Here is a 17,796-nt window from a genome sequence, read left to right as displayed (position 1 = left end):
GTCTGCCTGTGCTACGTCAACTTTCAAGTAGAGTAGAGTATTACGTCTGTGTCAGCGGTACAGCAAACAATGCAGGGTGCCGGATAGTCCCTGTAATTTCCCGACTTTCTCATCATGCCTTTCTTTTTCTTTTCTTTTTTTCTTTTTGTCTTGGCGTCAGCAGCAGAGTTGGAGGAAGCTTGTGGTATCGACAGCACGTCAAGCAGCCTCTTCCACAGCCAAGTCCAAGACCACCACCTTTCTTTCCTGCTCTTCTGTGCGTGTGAAGACAGAGACCAACCGTCGCGACCCCGACTCGAACGTCTCAAGCTGCGGCTCGCCGGAGTACCCGTTGCCTTCCCAGAGCGTGGCATACTCCAGCCTCGCCTCCTCGGTCGGGACGTTCTCCAGAGGCAGCCGGGCGCCCAGGACGGTGAGCTTGTCATCCCGATTTCCTGGCAAAGCAAACACAACCATACTCTTCCCCGGCAGTGCGATGACATCCCCACGTGCTCCTGTTCGCGTCGGCCGGAGGTGAGGCAGCGCGTGTCGACTCCATTTCCCCTGCGGACTCCGATAGTAGTGCATCCAGACTTCGTTCTCGCGGTTCAAGACGTGGAACCCGCCGCTGTCGTCGGCCGCCTGTGCCTCCTGGTTCAGGATGCCGCTGTTCGTGGGTATGTCGAAGACGATCAGCCCGTCGCCGTCGGGGAGGACTGTCTCGCCAAGTTCCAGATTCGCGAGCCGTTCGCCCTTTGTGTTGTTGAATGTTTTACCACCGTCATCGCTGCATACGTAGAACAACTGTCTGAGGTCAGTCAAGTCTTGCACTGGGGGGGTGGGCGCGACCACAAACCTACATTGTGGTTGTTTTCCGGACCGTTGGGACCAGCCTGAACCGTGTGCAGCCTCGCTTCCGGATCGTCGACGCCTTCGTACCAGACAAACCCGCGGTAGGTCCCGGACACGTGGATGCGGCCGTTGGAATACGATATGCCATTGATGTATGGATTGTTCTGGACACCCGTGAGAAACTGTCCGATGTATGAATACGACTGGGGTCTGCTGCTGTATTTAAAGAGGTGATCGGACCCTGCTCCAGCTCTGCATGCCAGTCAGCGGCGTCTTCGGATCAGCGTATAGCGATACCGGTGCACGTACATGCCAATGCGATAGGTCAAGAAGAGGTCATCTTCGATTCGAATGAAACGAGGATAAGTCGTCTCTAAGAAGAGCTTCTCGACGCCTAGCTGACCAGTGCGTGTGTATCCCGGCAGTTGATTATGAGTCGGGCTAAACAGTGACGGCTTCCACTCATGCTCTTCCGGGTTCGCTGCTACGCCTTGTATCGACATGCGGTAGTGCAGACTGCGCCACGCCCACTCGTCAACGGGGCTCTACGAGATGGGATGAGATGGGATGGCCGTAAAACTCACGGGTCACAGTGATGGTCAAACGAGACATGAATCGATCCATCCCCAGCACAGATACCTATGGAGATGGTGTTATGCCCGTCGTCCGCCGTCTGCTCGTAGTCGTCAAAGGTTAACGTCTCCCAGCTACCCAGAGTTTGGCTGACTGAGCGTCGCGCAAGGCTGACGAAGAGGACACGGCCGGACGCGTCCTTGTGCGTGTAGAAACAGGCGTACTGCCAACCGTTGAAGGTTGTCAGCGCATCTTGCTGGAACGAGTTGGCATTGATCCGGTGCTCCCGCCGCGCATCGAGCGTCAACTCAGACTTGGCGACGAACTTCAGTTTGGGGTCCATTTCGTCCGTGTGGGATGCTTCGTCTTCGAGTCTATCCAGCCGGCGGGTTGAAAGCCGTGCTTTGCGGAGGACGACCCCCCGCCCCTCTATGCGGCGTTCATCGTGACTGACGTATGGCGATCCTTTCCGCTGGATTCGGGGAAAATGGAGCCGAGCCATGACGCGATGGACGGTTCCCCGCGCGACGAATCCCCCGATGCGCCGTCAGGATCGCGAACCCCGAAGCTTCTCCCGACAGTCATCGCCTATCAAAGCACTCCGGCGCTTCTGGCGACGCCCGATCTCACGTCGTACAGTCGAGCTAGCCCATGAAAACATATGTGAACGGCAGTGAGAATCTAGCCCGCCGAACCAGGGTTTCCCCGCAGTTGTCTCTATTCGCATCGAGTTTACCCCATGGTCCTCTCCTGTTGCTGACCCCATGTTTCCCCGCGTTCGGTACCATTGTTCTCCCTGTCAATGGACCGGTACTAGCTAGGACAGAAGTCTGAATGGAACCATTCGAGCAAACAAGACTGGCAGGGACTCATGCAGATAGCAACGATCAGCGGGGTTGGATATAAACAACCGTGGGCGTCCATTGAATATGTAGTCACTAGAGTCACGCCCATCATCTCCGCTCGTCTCTTCCTCTAGCAGATCAGTGGCATCGGGAAAAGGGAAAGCGAATCCACAACCATGGGCTGTAATCTCAAGCTGATGAACAGCGACGATCGCCACGCTCTTGAGTCAACGACGCCGACGACAACAAAGACTGTCTCATGGCTAAAGGATCCCGGCCTCAGGCCCCTCAACTTCGGTCTCTTTTTCCTCCTCTTCGGCGATGTCGCGCACGGGTTTGACGGCTCGCTCATCAACAATTTGCAGCAGATCAATCAATGGCAGGAAGGCAAGCCGCAACCAACTCTCGTTCGTGCCCGTCGACCGCTGACTGACGCGGCTCAAGACTTTGACCACCCGCAGAAGAGCATCCTCGGCGCACTCAGCGCATCATATTGGGTCGGCAACATTCTCGGGGTTGTGCTCATTCCACTGGTCGCCGACCGCTTCGGCCGCCGCTTTGCCATCGCCGTGGGCTCGTTCCTCTGCGTCGGAGGGGCCGCCATCTGCGCCGCAACCACCAACACCGGAGCTTTTGTCGCCGGCCGTATTCTCCTCGGCATGGGCGGAGTCATGTGCTCCTCTGTCTCGACGGTGCTCATGACTGAACTGGCGTACCCAGCACACCGGGCGACGGCGACGGCGCTCAGCAGCACGACCTACAGCGTCGGTGCCATCCTCGCCGCGTGGGTTGCCTTTGGCAGCTTCCGGATCCAGGACACATGGTCAGTTTTCGCCGGCATGGGGAAACTGTTGCGCACACGACGAGAGTCTTCACTAAAAAACCTCTGACAGGGCCTGGAGAACACCGACGTTGATTCAAGCGGCCCCGTCAGCGATGGTGCTTTGCGGTCTCTTGTTTCTTCCAGAGTAAGCTCGTCCGGGAACATTAACACATCATGCCATCTGAAACCCCGTCATTTAGATCGCCTCGATGGCTTTGCAGCAAAGGCAAGGAGCAGACGGCGCTCGAAATCCTCACCAAGTATCACGGCGCCGGCAACGTTGACGACGTGGTCGTGCAGCACGAGTATGCTGAAATCCGCGATACCATCGAGGCCGAGATCTCGCAGAACAAGCACCCGTTCCACCTCAAGGCTCTTTTCGCGACGCCGGGCAACCGATGGCGCTCCTTCATCATTATTTGGTGCGGGATTTGTAAACAATGGAGCGGCAACGGGCTGATCTCATACTTCCTCGGATCCATGCTAAAGAGCGCCGGCATCACGAAACAAATCGAGACAACGCTCATCACGGCGACCTCGCAGATGTTTAGCTTCGCGTGCTCGTTTGCCTTTGCGTTTCTTCCTGCCCGAGTCGGTCGTCGACCGTTGATGTTGGTCAGTATGGCTGGAATGTGGGTTGTGTTTGTCGTCATCACTGCCACCACCGGAGCGTATGTCGAGACGGGCAACCGACACGCCAGCTTCACCACTGTTGCCTTCATCTACTTGTACAGCGGTGTGCACAACCTAGGATGGACGGGCGCGCAAATGCTATACAGTAGGTGTACTCGCTTCCTATACGACGTGGAAAGAGTAAGAGCACTGATGGGCTGCTAGTCGTCGAGATTCTCCCCTATACCATCCGCGCTCAGGGCATGGCCATGTTTTCTCTCGTGGCGGGTATCTGCGGAGCTTTCAACACCTACGTAAACCCGCTTGGCATCGCGGCCATGTCCTGGAAATTTTACCTTTTCTACGTCGGCTGGATCATCGTCCAGTTCGTTGTCGTGTACTTGGTGTTCCCGGAGGTGAGTAGTTTCCGGGCATCTCGATAGAAATACTGAGCGCTGATTTCCTACAGACCAAAGGACCTAGCTTGGAGCAGATCGCCCTGCTCTTTGATGGAGACGATGCTCAAGTTGGCAGGGTCAATGCGGTGGCAGACAAGATGCTCGATGAGAAGGGCGGCGGTGTTACTGTGAAGGCGCGAGAGAACAGTAGTTAGTTTCCAGACGTTGAAGCTCACTTGATTGGCTGAATCCATATAATCGGAGGGCTGGTTAGCTTTGCCTGTTACTGGCCTATCTGCATCCCCGTACATCAGAACGTGGCCTAGTTCATTTGACGCCTCTTTTCGTCTAGTATCCATTCTTTCGTTCTTTTTCCTAATATAGAATGGAACCTCTTGTGTGTCTCATGACGTGGCGTTTTGCCAGTAAACTCACATAACTTTACTAGCTTTGTTGTTCCTGGTAGACAAGCGTCCGGCCTCCCTCCCCTCCCCCCACCAAAGCTTTTATATTCTTATTACCAATACGTCTGTCCTTTTTGAGGTGTTTCTGGTCAAGTTGATACAGAGGGCGACCAGGAAGCATTCAATACTCCTTCAGCGTCGATATATCCGACTGAGGACTACCTGTCAATTTCTATGCCTCATAAATAAACGGGTACGTTATCCGGCCGAAATTCCTACCAAGCTTCATCATCAGGTGGGCTTGTAGTCTGACAATTGCCTTATGAAACGTCGGCCGCTCGTCGTCTCAAGATGCCAAAGTGAGGCTTCACCGCTTCAGTTGGTGGCACAGACCCAGATCTTGGGCCTTCAGAACTACACTGGCACAACTTTTCCTCACACCTGACATCACAAAGTGTTTCTCATCTCCGCTGTGCCCCTCTGGAATGTCGTATTGATTTTGTAGATGTCGTGCTAAAACCGACGCCGTTAGTTGCAGCAACACAACTAACGCCTTAAATCACATCGTGACAGTAGATTTGCGGGCCTTCACAAGTCGCAGACGTCCGTTCGGAACTCCGTCAACTGCTGGACATACAGCTTATAATGTCGATACTCACAGGTAACGTCAGTGGCAAGTGTTTTTTTTTTTTTTTTTTCTTTCTCTTTTTCAATGTTTCATTCTACGTCCGTGAGTATAGCCATGGGTACGGTCAGCTGTCGCCTCGGCGGCTCATCCACTGTTAGTCCAACACGTTGGAATCGATCAACAAAGGGGCAGTATTGAACTAAACAGCCCGAAACCATATCGGAAGTCTATTTTCAGCCGGCAACGTCAAAACCGCCCTGGGATGGATGCCGCCTTTTCTCAAACATCGACCGTTTCCGGCTCTCAGCTGTCAGCGGTCACCGTAAATATGTTTGACACTCCAGCCCGACCGGCCATCCCACAAAAGTTCAGACCGAGCTGTCTACGGAGAGGCGGATCCGTGGGGCACGAAACATAGACCGGCCTAATTGAACAGGGAAGTTCCCCATTGGCTCTGGGAAGGCGGCGATGTTCCCTCCGTCTCATGGACCCAGCTTAAGAACCAAGCTTTGATTGTCTACCATTCGTGGTCAGCTCGATACAAAGGAGGCTAACAAGAGTGATCATTCTGTTAGAGCACGCAGAAAAAGTTCAAGCAGAGCCGCTGGTCAAGTGGGTTGGTTTTGTGACAGCACGCATATCACAGCAAGAAGAATTCCTGCACCATCCGGCCTCCTAGGAAAATTTTCATATTCATCGTATTCATCGTATTGTTACAACTCAATACCGTGTATGAGTATCATATTAGGGTATATCATAGCTCTGGCGACCAGCTGTGAGGCCAGGCGACTGAGGCCTGCTCTGTTGTTCATATATACATACATCTAGAAGTGTTGGTCATTTTCCAGATAGTCCGTTTGTTCTGCTTCCAATAAAACACATTTATCATTCCTTTATAGAGCCCGACCCTGATGATTGAAATGAGTCGATGCTTAAAAAACTAGCGTCGCTCATCTTTCTATCCCAAGAGGCAAATCTCGCTCTTGTGGGAGGTGTCGGTGTGTTGACCTCCTCCACGGAGACAGTCGTGGTTCTCTCGCATTGAATAGCCATGCCCATGATAGAGCCCTCTCCCATGCCGAATCCCCTCATGCTTTCTGTGCTCTCATTGCAATCGACTGTAAGCCCTTTGAGGCTGCCTGACTTAGGCCCCTTCCGAGAAAGTTTGTCATTCCACTTGCTGCAATTTTTATTCCCGTTGGGATCTGCTCCGCTGATAACAGTTGTGATATTGCCGAATCTCGGTGGTGCATTGCACATGAATGCGAATGTTTCTAAGCCCACTTCTTGCGTGGGTGGTCCATCAGCGGAGAATACGATGGATCGCCGGGTCGAGGAGTAGAGGACAACGTCCATCCAGCCGTTACAAGCTATCATAGCTCCCGCGAAACAAAAGTAGGCCAGAGAGACTTCATGGCCTGCCATGGATGCGAGACGGCCTGCCGCCAGAGGCATGGTGCAAATGACATATACGAAAGGATACAAGAGAAAGGTGTGCTGGCGGGCGTAATCCGGTATGTCTGGGAGCCGTCTTAACACCGTTGTCAAGCCTACAGGGCGCCATATGCGGGATCTTTGGCCGTCGCGGACGCTTCCCGTCTTCCACGTCGAGTTTGTGACACTGAAACTTGATGGACTGGCTCCGTCAGAGCTGGACAAACTTGACTCGCGCCCAGCAACGTCGCCGCAAGAGATCACGCCACCGCTCTTCCTTGCTATTCTCTGCAAATGCAGGAAAATTGCAAAGTATATCATGGTAGTGACGATCAATGCAGCAAAGATCCAGAGATAATGGAGAGTCAGGCGGATGTCCTGGTATTTGGAGTTGACCCAACACTGTGACAGCGTTAGTACAGCAAACCTGGAAATGCAGACTATTGCGGCTTACCCATGCACCGGCTCTAACATAAAGGCCGGCCTCGGCCTTCCCATGTCCTGTAATGATAACAGTAAGGATCCCTGTTCCGTAAACAAATGTCCACATGATAGTTATGGCCGTGTGGAAAATCCAGGTTGGGATTTTCTTGTTTGAAACGATCGACACATATGTGTGGATCGCTATACCCGTGATAAAGACGGACGACGCCAAGTCGCCGGTCGACACAAACCAACCCTGGGTCCAGCAAGTCTTCGTGCCGACCTCGATCGAATTTTTCGTGAGCCATTTGGCGTTCAGTAGAAACGCCAACGCCTGTTGAATGTCGGCAAGGAGTAAGTTGAAGATTAAGACGAGAAATTGATTCGGCGGCTCGTTTATCGCCCTTCGCCACCAGTTCTCTTTTGCAGCCCTCTCGGCGGCAGCCTCAGTAGCGGCAAGCCAGTTGTTCGGGATAACAAGTTTCGCGTCTGCTGTTGTTGGCGCTTCGACTTTCGTGACTTGGTCCTCCTCTTTCCTCTGCTTGGGCGGTCCGTTATGCCATGATACCAGCTTGAATGTCAGGAACACTAACAAGCCGAGGCTAGTAAAGAAGGAGAGGAAACCCATTGTTGCCACCACGGCGAGGCCATTGCGAAGGACGAGTGGCAGCGGACGGATCGAGTAGGGCGAATTATCAGAATCGTAATGATCTGGCGACTCGTTCATCTCCGCTATTATTGAATAATCGACGTAGCTGCACCGCTATGTGGCGATGTCATGGGGAAAGGCGTTGTGTAGGGGGTACTGTTACCGGACAACAAGAGTACAAATTCGGATCTGGCAAAGGGCGCCAAAAGTTCAGAGTGAAAAGAAAAGGAATGGACCGTAGTTTAAAAAGATGCGGCTCAGCTCTCCATTCATCCGTCAAGAGACTGTAGACAAATAATCCAAGGAGAAAGTGTTGATTCCCAAACGCCAAGACATGCTATTCCCAGCCAAATAGAGGAAACATGCCGAGTCAGGAATCGGCCGAAACGAATCCGCTAGAGGATGGAAGATGAGTCTGTTTGTCGGATTCCGCTGTTGGCGGGAAATACCCCGCGCTCTGCCCGCCACAGCAGTGCGCTATGGCCAAAATCGGATCGGTCATTAAGGTTCATGTTGGGCAGTGCATCGTCACGGCATGCGATAATCTGTCTAGGAAAGGGAGAGAGGTCCATGTTCCATCCCCGTTCCAGGCCAAAGTATGTGTTGATGGGGCAGACTCTCGTGGGCTCAGAGTGCCTCAGATCGTGATGGATCTACCTCCAGCCTTCCTACTCAGTATGGTTTTTAATGTGAAAACACAGACCTGGCGCAGAACAAGGCATCGAATCGGTCGAGAGCCGTTCATTTCCAGTTGTCCGAGAACGACGCGATGGTCCTAACAGTATGGATCGAGGACGTGCGCCTTTCGCCAGCCACACAAGTTGATTCCGCCCGTCTGAGATACCGTGAACGGTTGGAGCCTGCCTGCCTCCCGCAGTATGTCCCGCTGGGCCTAGTCGCATTGACAAGACTGATAGGGAACATTTAAACATTATTCAAGATGAGTTTGGTGCTTCGGCTGATATGTTCTGTGATGAAAAGGATGGGTGATTGTCAATAACCATCTTGACTCCTTGAGAAATGCATCCATCCCCACCGGATACGCGGCTTCTCAGTTGACAGGGTGGTCTGCAACCTCGCCAGGGGGAGAGGGGTGCTGCTCGTTTCCGGGAAACTCTTTACCATCATTTGAACGTTCTGCCGTCAGACGCTTTTCTCTGAGATGATTCTACACAGAGCCCGGAGCAGTCCGGTATGTTCAGGGAAGATGCTGACTGGATACATGTAACGTCTTAATACCAAGATACGCTCTGTTCATTACCATTACGCACACGATTTCAGGCAATTACAACTAGTGTTCAGATATCTAAGTAGTTTCCGAGCCATTCGTTGAGTATCCTCTGCATCTTGATTTGGACTACTAGCTGCGAAGAAGTCTGATTGGAGTCAAGTCAGAGCAGAGACTCAGAAGTGAAGCCAGCTATTATCGCATAACCAATCGAAAAGGCCATGCCGAACTTCCGGTCGTTTACGGGCTGCGTGTGTGCCAGCTGCCTTACTTGGAGTCGTTGGTTGCGAAGAACAGATTATGCTGCGTTGCTTTTCTTCTCACAATGTCTGTGTCAGGGAGGCCCCGCCCAACGACACTATTACCACCGGGATAAATGCGACGTGCTGCGAACTTTGTCGCGTTACCTGATGATTGGAGCATTCAGACAACAGTAAAGTTGACGTGTTTCATTTTCATGTTCCTGGATATTGATCTCAAGCTTCTCCCCTTTCGACCAAAGATGTGATTGGCAGTTGGGTCACATGGGACTTGCTGGATCATCACGCAACGTAAAAGACGATAAAAATCTCAGGTTATTTGGCATATAAAAGCTAGGGTCATATTGTCTGAACTATCGTCCAGCGGAAACCCAAAAATATTGCGAGATCACCACTACTGCTTCGAGAGGACCGTGCTAAAAAGTTTTTCTCAACATCATATCCCATCGGAAGATGCTCGTCGTAAGCATCCTCCCTGACGCCAACGAAGTTTCAAGAAGACTATGGTGAAGACTGTGCAGCTGGTCTTGAACAATTATCAAATGGGAGGACATCTTCACCAACATCGGGTCAGATTGGGTACAAACCGAATCTACTGGCCGCGCCAACCGCTTTGCTGGCCTGAAGTTCAGACGAGGGGTCGGCACAGCTCCGTCGCAATTCCGGATGCACGATTCTCACACAAGTCAATATATGAACGTTTCAACTCGCATCAGTGGCAGGGTTCGCTCCGGGTGAGATTCAATCTTTTTCCGAACAGAACTAATGGGAATGCTTTTTTAGGTTTGCGGATGGTCATGGAAAACCCACGCCCTCGGAGGCAATCCTGCCGCACCCTGGGATTCGGCTCCGACCTCGACCTCTACAACGACACACGTGCGGCCTTGGAGGTGTTCGCGAAGATCGATGAAGCTTGCAAGTGCATGAGGGTAAGCTCTACGCGTTCGGTGCCAAGACATCGTGAATAAATTAGAGTCTGCTACAATATGGATCTTCTAACTCAAAGGCCGTCGTTACAGTTTCTGTTGGTGATCAGACAATGTCCGTCCATAAGGTAAGTGATGGTAATAAAACAATGATTCACCAGTTGTTTGTTTCGCGGTCTAACAGCATTATCAAAAGGTAAGCGACGCAGCCTTGCGGGTCGTAAAACTTGCTTCAATCGGGGTCTAAGACTCCATTTTCGATGTTCTAGCCGTTCCGTCAGTAACTGTTTCTGAATGTGAATGTATGACTGCAATGGGAAGGAGATCGCAGTCACTTCTTGGGATGCATTGCTCATCACACTTTGATCTGAGTCAGGTAGTCGAGAATAGCTATAAGAGTCCTTCCTCAAGCAATCAGATGTCAATGGCAGGGGATTATTCCCTGGGCATTGAGATGTGGTGGCTGGCAACGTAGAGCATTGCTGGTTCACTGGTTCTCCTTGGGGACACAGGTAGATAGATGGGTGGCTTGGGAAAAGCGCCCCAGCTGATGGTTCCAACTCTTACCTTCATTGGACTGTTATATCTGCTTCCATGCATAAGAACATTGAAGAGGTTTATGTTTGAACCACGATCCCTTGACAATGAGTCATTTAAACACGTTCAGCCGTTGCTAGTAAATATATGTGCGGTAACGTCGTGAGATCTAAGACTCAATAGATTGTCCCAAATCCTTCTATAGTCTGATAGAACGTGACCAACACATTCAGATCCAGGTGAGTCCCAACTCACTCGACAGGAGATTTGCCAATCGCGTGCTTGTATGAAAATAGACGCTGCAGAGCAGTGGAGTACATTACCATATCCGGTCTGCGGGCGGCTAGCCCGTTATCCCCCAGTGAATGCCAAGTACTCGAAAGCAACCTTGAACCAACAGGTTCAAGTTATTGCGATCGTATTGGTCCGGTTAAATGTTCAAAACACAGAAAATGCTCAGGGTCACTGGGATTTGCAAGAGTTGTACGAATCTTCTGTCCTTTTCACCCACTAAACCAAGCTATTTCAAAGCCAGGACTTCATCGTGGCGGACCGGGAATATCGCCAAGTCGTTGGGTCTTCCGCCTCGCCGGCCACCCTGCCATTTCCTAAGCGCCGAAGAGAACGTGTTACCTGAATTAGGCACCCCCTGCATGAATGCGAACTCTGTGTCGTGATTAGCAAGATTCCATGCTTCTTACTGTCTACGTGTTAGCCTGACCGCCCCCAAGGCACTCGTAGTCTCTATTGCCGACTTACTTCTTAATTATCCCTTAGATCCGCTTCCTGTGATACTGAGACTCTTCATCATGAAACTTTTCAGCAATCATCCGCATGCACCGACAGACCAAAAGCCGGCCGGTTGTCTAAATGGGTGTTATGGTGGTTTGTTAAATCGAACAATTATCTGAATTCTCAATTTCCGGATGCAGCACCTCCATTCTCTCTCATATTGCTCATTTCTCTTTGGCCCTTTCTAGACAGATGTGGGAACACGATAGCACACAATTCCACTCTTTGTCAACCCGCAATGGCATCAATCAGAGCGATATATACACCACAGTCAATGGGTGGGTAGCCGCTGGGCGAGACAGGGGGACCATTGACATCCTCTGGTCAAGTATTCTAACAATAGTCCTCTGCGTATGGGCGGCGACGCAACCTAATGCGCTTTCGCCAAAGGACAAGTGGTATCACGGTTTTTACGACAAGCTCAGTCTGGCCATGATAGGCCTCTTGGGACCCGACTTTCTGTTTGGACTAGCCGTGGGCCAACTCTCAAGTGCTAGGAGAAGTGTAAAGGTGAGCCATTGTCGAAAAAGTCCACTAGCCGTTGGGGCTTGATAATAACCAATCGTCAGCAATTTCGCAAGGACCAACATTTGTGTGACGGCAAGAAATGGACCTACACGCAAGCGTTCTTTGTTGATATGGGTGGCATTTTCCTCAAGAGCCCCGACTTTCCCGAAGGATTCCCGATAAATGCCGAACAACTGCATTATCTGGTAAAGCACGGCTTTGTTGATTTTCCAGACATGAAGTCCATGGACATTTCGGAGCGCAACACCGTTGATACTTTGTCAAGGTAAGAAGACCATGAGAAGCTTGCGTATCTTTTCGGAAAGCTCAGTCCTCTATAGAATCATCACGTTGTGGCAAGCAGTTTGGTTTTTCATTGTCGAAATTGACCGAATCAGAATGGGACTGCCCATCACGACCCTTGAGTTAACTGCGCTCTCTTTTACTTTCGCCATGGTAGCAACCTTCATTTGCTGGTATCCGAAGCCCGCTATATCGTATCCACGATACATCGAAACCAAGGTTCGCAACGGTCAACAAATCACTTTGGATGACATTCGATCATACGCTAGGTCTCATGTCGGTACCACTCCAATTCGTTAGTGGATTTCGCCCTTATACTGACCCGCCCGTCAGACACATCCTCGACTCCAAACAAGGTGGCATCGTACCCCCCTCGACGACATCACTCCACGCATGTTTCGTATCGACGCTTACTGGTGCTTCTATAAGAGGATTGGCGATGTGATGCACCTTCACCCGTACGGCCGGCCCATCAAAAAAGAGCTCTGGGATAGGTTCCCGTCCGATCTCTGGCGTCCAATGGAGCTGGTGTACTACCCTCTCGGCGGCGTTTTCATCGTGGGATTTAGCGCTTCCTTCATGATTGCATGGGGCTTCCACTTTCCGTCGCACACAGAGCAACTGATGTGGAGGCTAGCTGCTCCGTACCACATGTTCTTTTCCCTCTACGGAGCATTTCACTGGCTTTACGAGGACCAAAAGTGGCACCGGGACCAAGAACGCATGCGAAATTCGCCGTCGGTCGAATCGACTGTGGACGCTGAGGCTCAACGTCAGCATGGCGAACAAAAAGACAGCCAGAAGAGAGGTTTTGTCAACAGATTGATGACTCTGCTTCGGTCAGAGTACAATAACTCAGCAGACAAGGATCCGTCATTGGCTGTTCCCCTTTTCGTGGTCATGCCAAATATTCTCATTTCTGCACTTTATGCGTGTTGCAGGGCTTATTTCTACGTAGAGGACTTTGCATCACTGCGTCAGCAACCAAATGGGATCTACCTCACAGGTAACCGATTCTTACCTTTCATAGGGGAGATGTGGAAGTAATATCTACGATATGTGGAAGTATCCCTACCCTATATAATATCAGACAGACTGCGATGGTCCTCAAGTGGATCTGATAGTTTCAAGGCACATTGTTAGGAAGACGAAGGTATCCGGACATAAACATAGGTCCGATCTTGGTGAGAGCTACGGTCTCACCGAAACCGTCAAGGTGACCCAATCAGGCAACTCTAACAGTTCATTGGCCTCGTTATCCCTGCGTGTTAAAACAGTACGGCAGCCTGTAGGGCGCACTGGTCTAAAAGTTAAACAGTTACTATATTTACCCTATTAGTTTCTAGAAACACTGCATATTATTAATCTAACTTATATATAACTAATTAGTCTTTTAAATAAATTATCCTTTTAGATATATTTATATTACTTTATATAGCCTAGAATATTATAGTTCTACTTACCTAGATACCTTAATTATCTAATTAGTTTATAAATAGAGAAGTGTATACCCTAGAGTATATACCTAATAGAAGTATATACCTAGGGCTAATTATAGGCGCTTTACTTTAACTATAAATATATTTCTTTTTACTTCTAAACTTTTCCTCCTTTTCCTATACCTAATTTAAAGTATATAAGTAACCTTTAACTATATACTTTTATTAACTTTTATTTAATTTATTTATCTTGTTTACTTATTTATTTTACTTTTTAATTATTACTAAACTAATGTTTTTTTATAGATTTTTATATATTTATATATTCCTAAAGGTGCCTAGTGTTACCTTATATATCTAATAACTTTCTTATATATTCTTATATATCTTTATATATTACTATATATTACTATATATTACTATATAATCCTATAGGTCTTTATACTTTTATCTATACCTATTACTAACTATATAACTTTTATATATCTATATAGACTTATATATTATAGCTAAGCTTATCCTAGAAGAGATTAGAGGTATATAGCTTCTAGTAGATAACACTATTCCTATATAGCTTAGTAATAATTCTACTAATATAGAAATTACTATACACTATTATAAGTGTATATATATATTCTTATATATTTCTACTTTATTTTATACTAATCTATATAGTTACTATTAAGTATACTTCTTAGTAAGTTATTACCTAGTTCTTTAATATAGAAGATATTTTTATAAGTTTATATATATATTCCTTCTATAAGTACTAATATTTATATAGCCTTATATACTTAATCTTTATATAAAAGTGTCTAATAGTATTTATACTAAGCGTAAACTTAAGTATAAACGTATATAGAACAGTAACTTAATCCTAATATAGGTATATAAAACTATATATCTTAGTTTAAAAGCTTACGCTAGTTACTAGAAAGGTAATAGTCTATATATAACTTATATAGTTATTTTAAATACTACTACTTATACTAACTACACCTATAACTCTAGTATAAGTGCCTATAGCTTTAGTAAGTTCTATATATTTCTAGCTAGTATTTATATATACTTATACTTATATATACTTCTAGGTAATTATAAGTAATCTAGTAGTAAGCTATTTACTTTATATAAGTTTAAGGCTATTAAGGCTACTTATATAAAGATAGACTTTCTTATATAGATCTATAGGCTTAAGCCTAAGTATATATACTATATTAGTAATATACTTATTTCTATAGTAGATAAGCTTAAGTCTATAGGCTATTATATATATCTATATAACCTTAGTCTTTATTTATATATTTACTAACTTCTATATAAGTACTAATAATCTTATTAACCTTTTAATTTAGTCTAATAGTAATAGTAATAGTTATACTTAATCTATATATATCTATATATATCTTAGCTAATTTAATACTTTTATATATACTTTTATAGTAGTAGTTAAGAGGATAATAGGGGATATAAGGGTTTATAGAAAAATATAGGCCTTTATAAAAGGATATAGGAGTTTATAGGTCTTAGAGAGATATATATATTTAGGTAATATAGTATATACCTAGCTAGTTTTTTATAGTAAAGCATAAAGTTTAGTAAATAAAGTTAGTTTTTTATAGACCTAGGCACCTTTATATACTCTTATATATTAGTTTTAGCCTACCTAGGTCTTTATATTTCTAGGTTTTTAGATACCTAATTTTATAGTTCTATATATAAAGATTTTTCCTTTGTATACCTTTATATAGACCTATATATCTTAAAATTTTTTTCTCTAAAATACCTTAGACTAGTTACCTATTATATAACCTTATATAGTATTCTATACTTATTTAAGAAAAGTTAAATTCTAGATAGACTTATATAGTAATTATTATATACTTATTAAAAAATTATTAACTTTAAGTTTTTTTTACTACTTTTAAATAATTTTTACTTTTAATTAATTATTACTATAAAGTCTATATATAATTCTTAGTTCTTTTACTTTAATATATTTTTAAGCTTTTTTTTAACTATTATTTTTTTAATTAGAATATTCTTACTGCTTTATATACAGAGGGATTTTAAATCTTATAATATAGCTTTAAAGATATTTAAAGATACTATTTACTATAGTAACACTAAACACCTAAATAGCTCTAAGCTATATATTATAGTATAGTTTAGTACCTTTTATTAGAAGATAGTATAGTAAATATAGTCTAAGACCTAGGCTATAAGTTTTTTTATACTTTTATATACTAATATAGCTATATTATTAGCTAAGACATCCTTTATAAAGCCTATTATTAAGTTTTTCCTAAAAATATATAAGAATATCTAAAAAAGCTCTAGTATTAATAAAAAAGTTAGACTACGCTAAGGCTTAACTTTATCTAGTTAATTAATACTTATAATAAGCTACTTTTGTTTAGGTTTAAGATATATACTACTATTAATATATACTTCTAGTATATTATATAGTTTTATATAAAGTTCTTTATATATACTACCTAATCTATATTTACCTAGTACTTTTTTATTATTCTTAAATAGAAGTATATACTTTTTACTATTTATTTAGACTATAGTATAAAAGTAGCCCTTACTATAGAAGAGTATTAGTATCTTTTATAAGAGTATATAAAATATATACTATTTTAACTAGATATAGATATTCTTATAACCTTTTATAATTATTAGGTCTTTAGTAAAAGTATTTATAATATTAAGATTAAGAGTTAGTAGAATTAATTATATTAGGCCTAATCTATATAATAAAAAGTAAATACTTACTTGTTTATATATATATTCTAAGATACTTATACTTTATATAAGGATTCTTTTATTAACTATAGTCTTTATAACTCTTTTTTTTAAATTCTCTTTTTAATTAGATTACTTTACTTTTTATCTATATACTACTTCTTTATAAAGACTTTTTTAACTTTATATACCTCTAGAATAATTATTATATCTATATATAAAAGAATTAGCCTTATAGTGTCTATAGCTAGCCCTAGTTACTTTTTTACTAGCCTAATTAGACTTCTATAATTAATTTTATATAGAAGGTTAATCTCTTAAAAGTATAAAAAATATTTATAGTGCTTAAACAGGATAGTATAAATCTTAATCTATACTTACCTATATAGATAATATAAGTCTATAAAGATATTCTTAGTTCTAGAGAGACTTTTTTACTTATTATAGAGTTTTATAGTTTAAAGTACCTTTATATTAAAGTATATAACTTCCTATAGTAATATTTAGAGATATATATTATCTTAAAGGTATCTCTAGAGGTTTCTTTATTAAAGAAGTAAAGTAGTAAAGTTAAGTAAGTAAAAGTATAATTTATTATACTTAGAATTAATTTATAGTAAATCTTTATAAAGTAGTTAACTTTATTTTTAACTAGAAGGTAAACTCTCTTTTAGTTTAACCTATATATTTTCTTATATATCTTTTATTTAATCCTTATCCTTAATACTATCCTATATAGCTACTTTTTAATCTTTACTTCTTATATCTTTTACTTTTAAGTATATATACTTTTATAATTTTACTTATAAGCTTACCTCTAAAGCTTTAAGTATTAGTTTTTATTTTATTTTAGTCTAAATAGTACTAAGGTATATAAGTGTAGGCTAGACTTCCTTTTACTATATAAAAGTAGGTAGCTTTAGCTAGTAGTACTTAAATTATTATTTTTTTAAAACTTAAGGCTTAAAGATAGGTAGTTTAATTTATATTTTAGATATAAGTGTAATAGTAAAGCTATCTTTTTTACTAGAAAGTAAAGTCTTATAAAGAAATATTTAGAGATTAAGGGCTTTATATATAGTACTATAGAACTTTATAATATCTAATAGGTTCTTTATATTAATTAAAATTACTTTTTACTTATATTTAAGAAAAGCCTTATTTAAAGTAAACTTTATAATAAAGTACTTTATTATATTAATATATAAAGTATACTTTATAGTTAATAAAAATTATAATCTCTTATTAAACTTCTTAAGGTATTATATATAAGTGTATATATAAAAACTAAGGCTATTAATATCTACTTTATAATATAAGGTAACTTAAAGACTAATATTAATATAAATAGTTAGGTCCTAAATTAGCTAGTTCTTTATTTATTATATACTTACTTTATACTTTTATAAGCCTTTAATAATTACTATAAAGAA

General features: G+C 43.7%; 5 protein-coding genes across 5 annotated transcripts; 2 read left to right on the top strand and 3 right to left on the bottom strand.

The window, feature by feature from the left end:
• Window positions 1–198: 198 nt before the first annotated feature.
• Window positions 199–1,747, bottom strand: LY79DRAFT_522881 (uncharacterized protein; the record flags this gene model as incomplete). The annotated part of the gene is made up of 4 exons (XM_060555483.1): window positions 199–783; window positions 840–1,083; window positions 1,141–1,347; window positions 1,416–1,747. 4 exons carry the CDS (start codon window positions 1,745–1,747, stop codon window positions 199–201), a joined length of 1,368 nt encoding a protein of 455 aa, XP_060410477.1.
• Window positions 1,748–2,166: 419 nt separating this feature from the next.
• On the top strand, window positions 2,167–4,431 carry LY79DRAFT_346808 (MFS hexose transporter). Its single transcript, XM_060552615.1, has 6 exons — window positions 2,167–2,636; window positions 2,694–3,072; window positions 3,143–3,217; window positions 3,273–3,850; window positions 3,910–4,100; window positions 4,154–4,431. The coding sequence occupies exons 1-6, from the start codon at window positions 2,426–2,428 to the stop codon at window positions 4,295–4,297; spliced, it is 1,578 nt and encodes a 525-aa protein (XP_060410476.1). The 5' UTR covers window positions 2,167–2,425; the 3' UTR covers window positions 4,298–4,431.
• Window positions 4,432–5,999: 1,568 nt separating this feature from the next.
• On the bottom strand, window positions 6,000–7,698 carry LY79DRAFT_638864 (G protein-coupled glucose receptor regulating Gpa2-domain-containing protein; the record flags this gene model as incomplete). The annotated part of the gene is made up of 2 exons (XM_060562306.1): window positions 6,000–6,950; window positions 7,003–7,698. 2 exons carry the CDS (start codon window positions 7,696–7,698, stop codon window positions 6,000–6,002), a joined length of 1,647 nt encoding a protein of 548 aa, XP_060410475.1.
• Window positions 7,699–10,108: 2,410 nt separating this feature from the next.
• LY79DRAFT_564597 (uncharacterized protein) lies at window positions 10,109–10,736 on the bottom strand. Its single transcript, XM_060558673.1, has 3 exons — window positions 10,396–10,736; window positions 10,193–10,299; window positions 10,109–10,130 (listed from the first exon to the last, which is right to left on the bottom strand). Exon 1 carries the CDS (start codon window positions 10,632–10,634, stop codon window positions 10,470–10,472), a length of 165 nt encoding a protein of 54 aa, XP_060410474.1. The 5' UTR covers window positions 10,635–10,736; the 3' UTR covers window positions 10,109–10,130; window positions 10,193–10,299; window positions 10,396–10,469.
• A 368-nt stretch (window positions 10,737–11,104) lies between these two features.
• Window positions 11,105–13,562, top strand: LY79DRAFT_613956 (uncharacterized protein). Its single transcript, XM_060561970.1, has 5 exons — window positions 11,105–11,271; window positions 11,331–11,873; window positions 11,933–12,156; window positions 12,212–12,449; window positions 12,507–13,562. Exons 2-5 carry the CDS (start codon window positions 11,556–11,558, stop codon window positions 13,218–13,220), a joined length of 1,494 nt encoding a protein of 497 aa, XP_060410473.1. The 5' UTR covers window positions 11,105–11,271; window positions 11,331–11,555; the 3' UTR covers window positions 13,221–13,562.
• The last annotated feature ends 4,234 nt before the right edge of the window (window positions 13,563–17,796 follow it).

The sequence above is a fragment of the Colletotrichum navitas genome (genome assembly GCF_030913465.1).
Source record: "Colletotrichum navitas strain CBS 125086 chromosome Unknown LY79scaffold_68, whole genome shotgun sequence".
NCBI classification, from domain to species: Eukaryota; Fungi; Ascomycota; class Sordariomycetes; order Glomerellales; family Glomerellaceae; genus Colletotrichum; species Colletotrichum navitas.
The sequence above is the reverse complement of the archived record's forward strand: the minus strand, read 5'-3'. Positions and strand labels throughout refer to the sequence as shown.

What these genes read in the sequence shown, in the direction of transcription:
- LY79DRAFT_564597 (XM_060558673.1), bottom strand. Translation starts at nt 10,634, where the DNA reads ATGCATGGAAGCAGATATAACAGTCCAATGAAGGTAAGAGTTGGAACC.
- LY79DRAFT_346808 (XM_060552615.1), top strand. Translation starts at nt 2,426, where the DNA reads ATGGGCTGTAATCTCAAGCTGATGAACAGCGACGATCGCCACGCTCTT. An exon ending in GATCAATCAATGGCAGGAAG is followed by an intron (nt 2,637 to 2,693) that starts GCAAGCCGCAAC and finishes ACGCGGCTCAAG; the next exon opens with ACTTTGACCACCCGCAGAAG. An exon ending in GGTCTCTTGTTTCTTCCAGA is followed by an intron (nt 3,218 to 3,272) that starts GTAAGCTCGTCC and finishes CCCGTCATTTAG; the next exon opens with ATCGCCTCGATGGCTTTGCA.
- LY79DRAFT_613956 (XM_060561970.1), top strand. Translation starts at nt 11,556, where the DNA reads ATGTGGGAACACGATAGCACACAATTCCACTCTTTGTCAACCCGCAAT. An exon ending in GTGCTAGGAGAAGTGTAAAG is followed by an intron (nt 11,874 to 11,932) that starts GTGAGCCATTGT and finishes ACCAATCGTCAG; the next exon opens with CAATTTCGCAAGGACCAACA. An exon ending in ACCGTTGATACTTTGTCAAG is followed by an intron (nt 12,157 to 12,211) that starts GTAAGAAGACCA and finishes AGTCCTCTATAG; the next exon opens with AATCATCACGTTGTGGCAAG.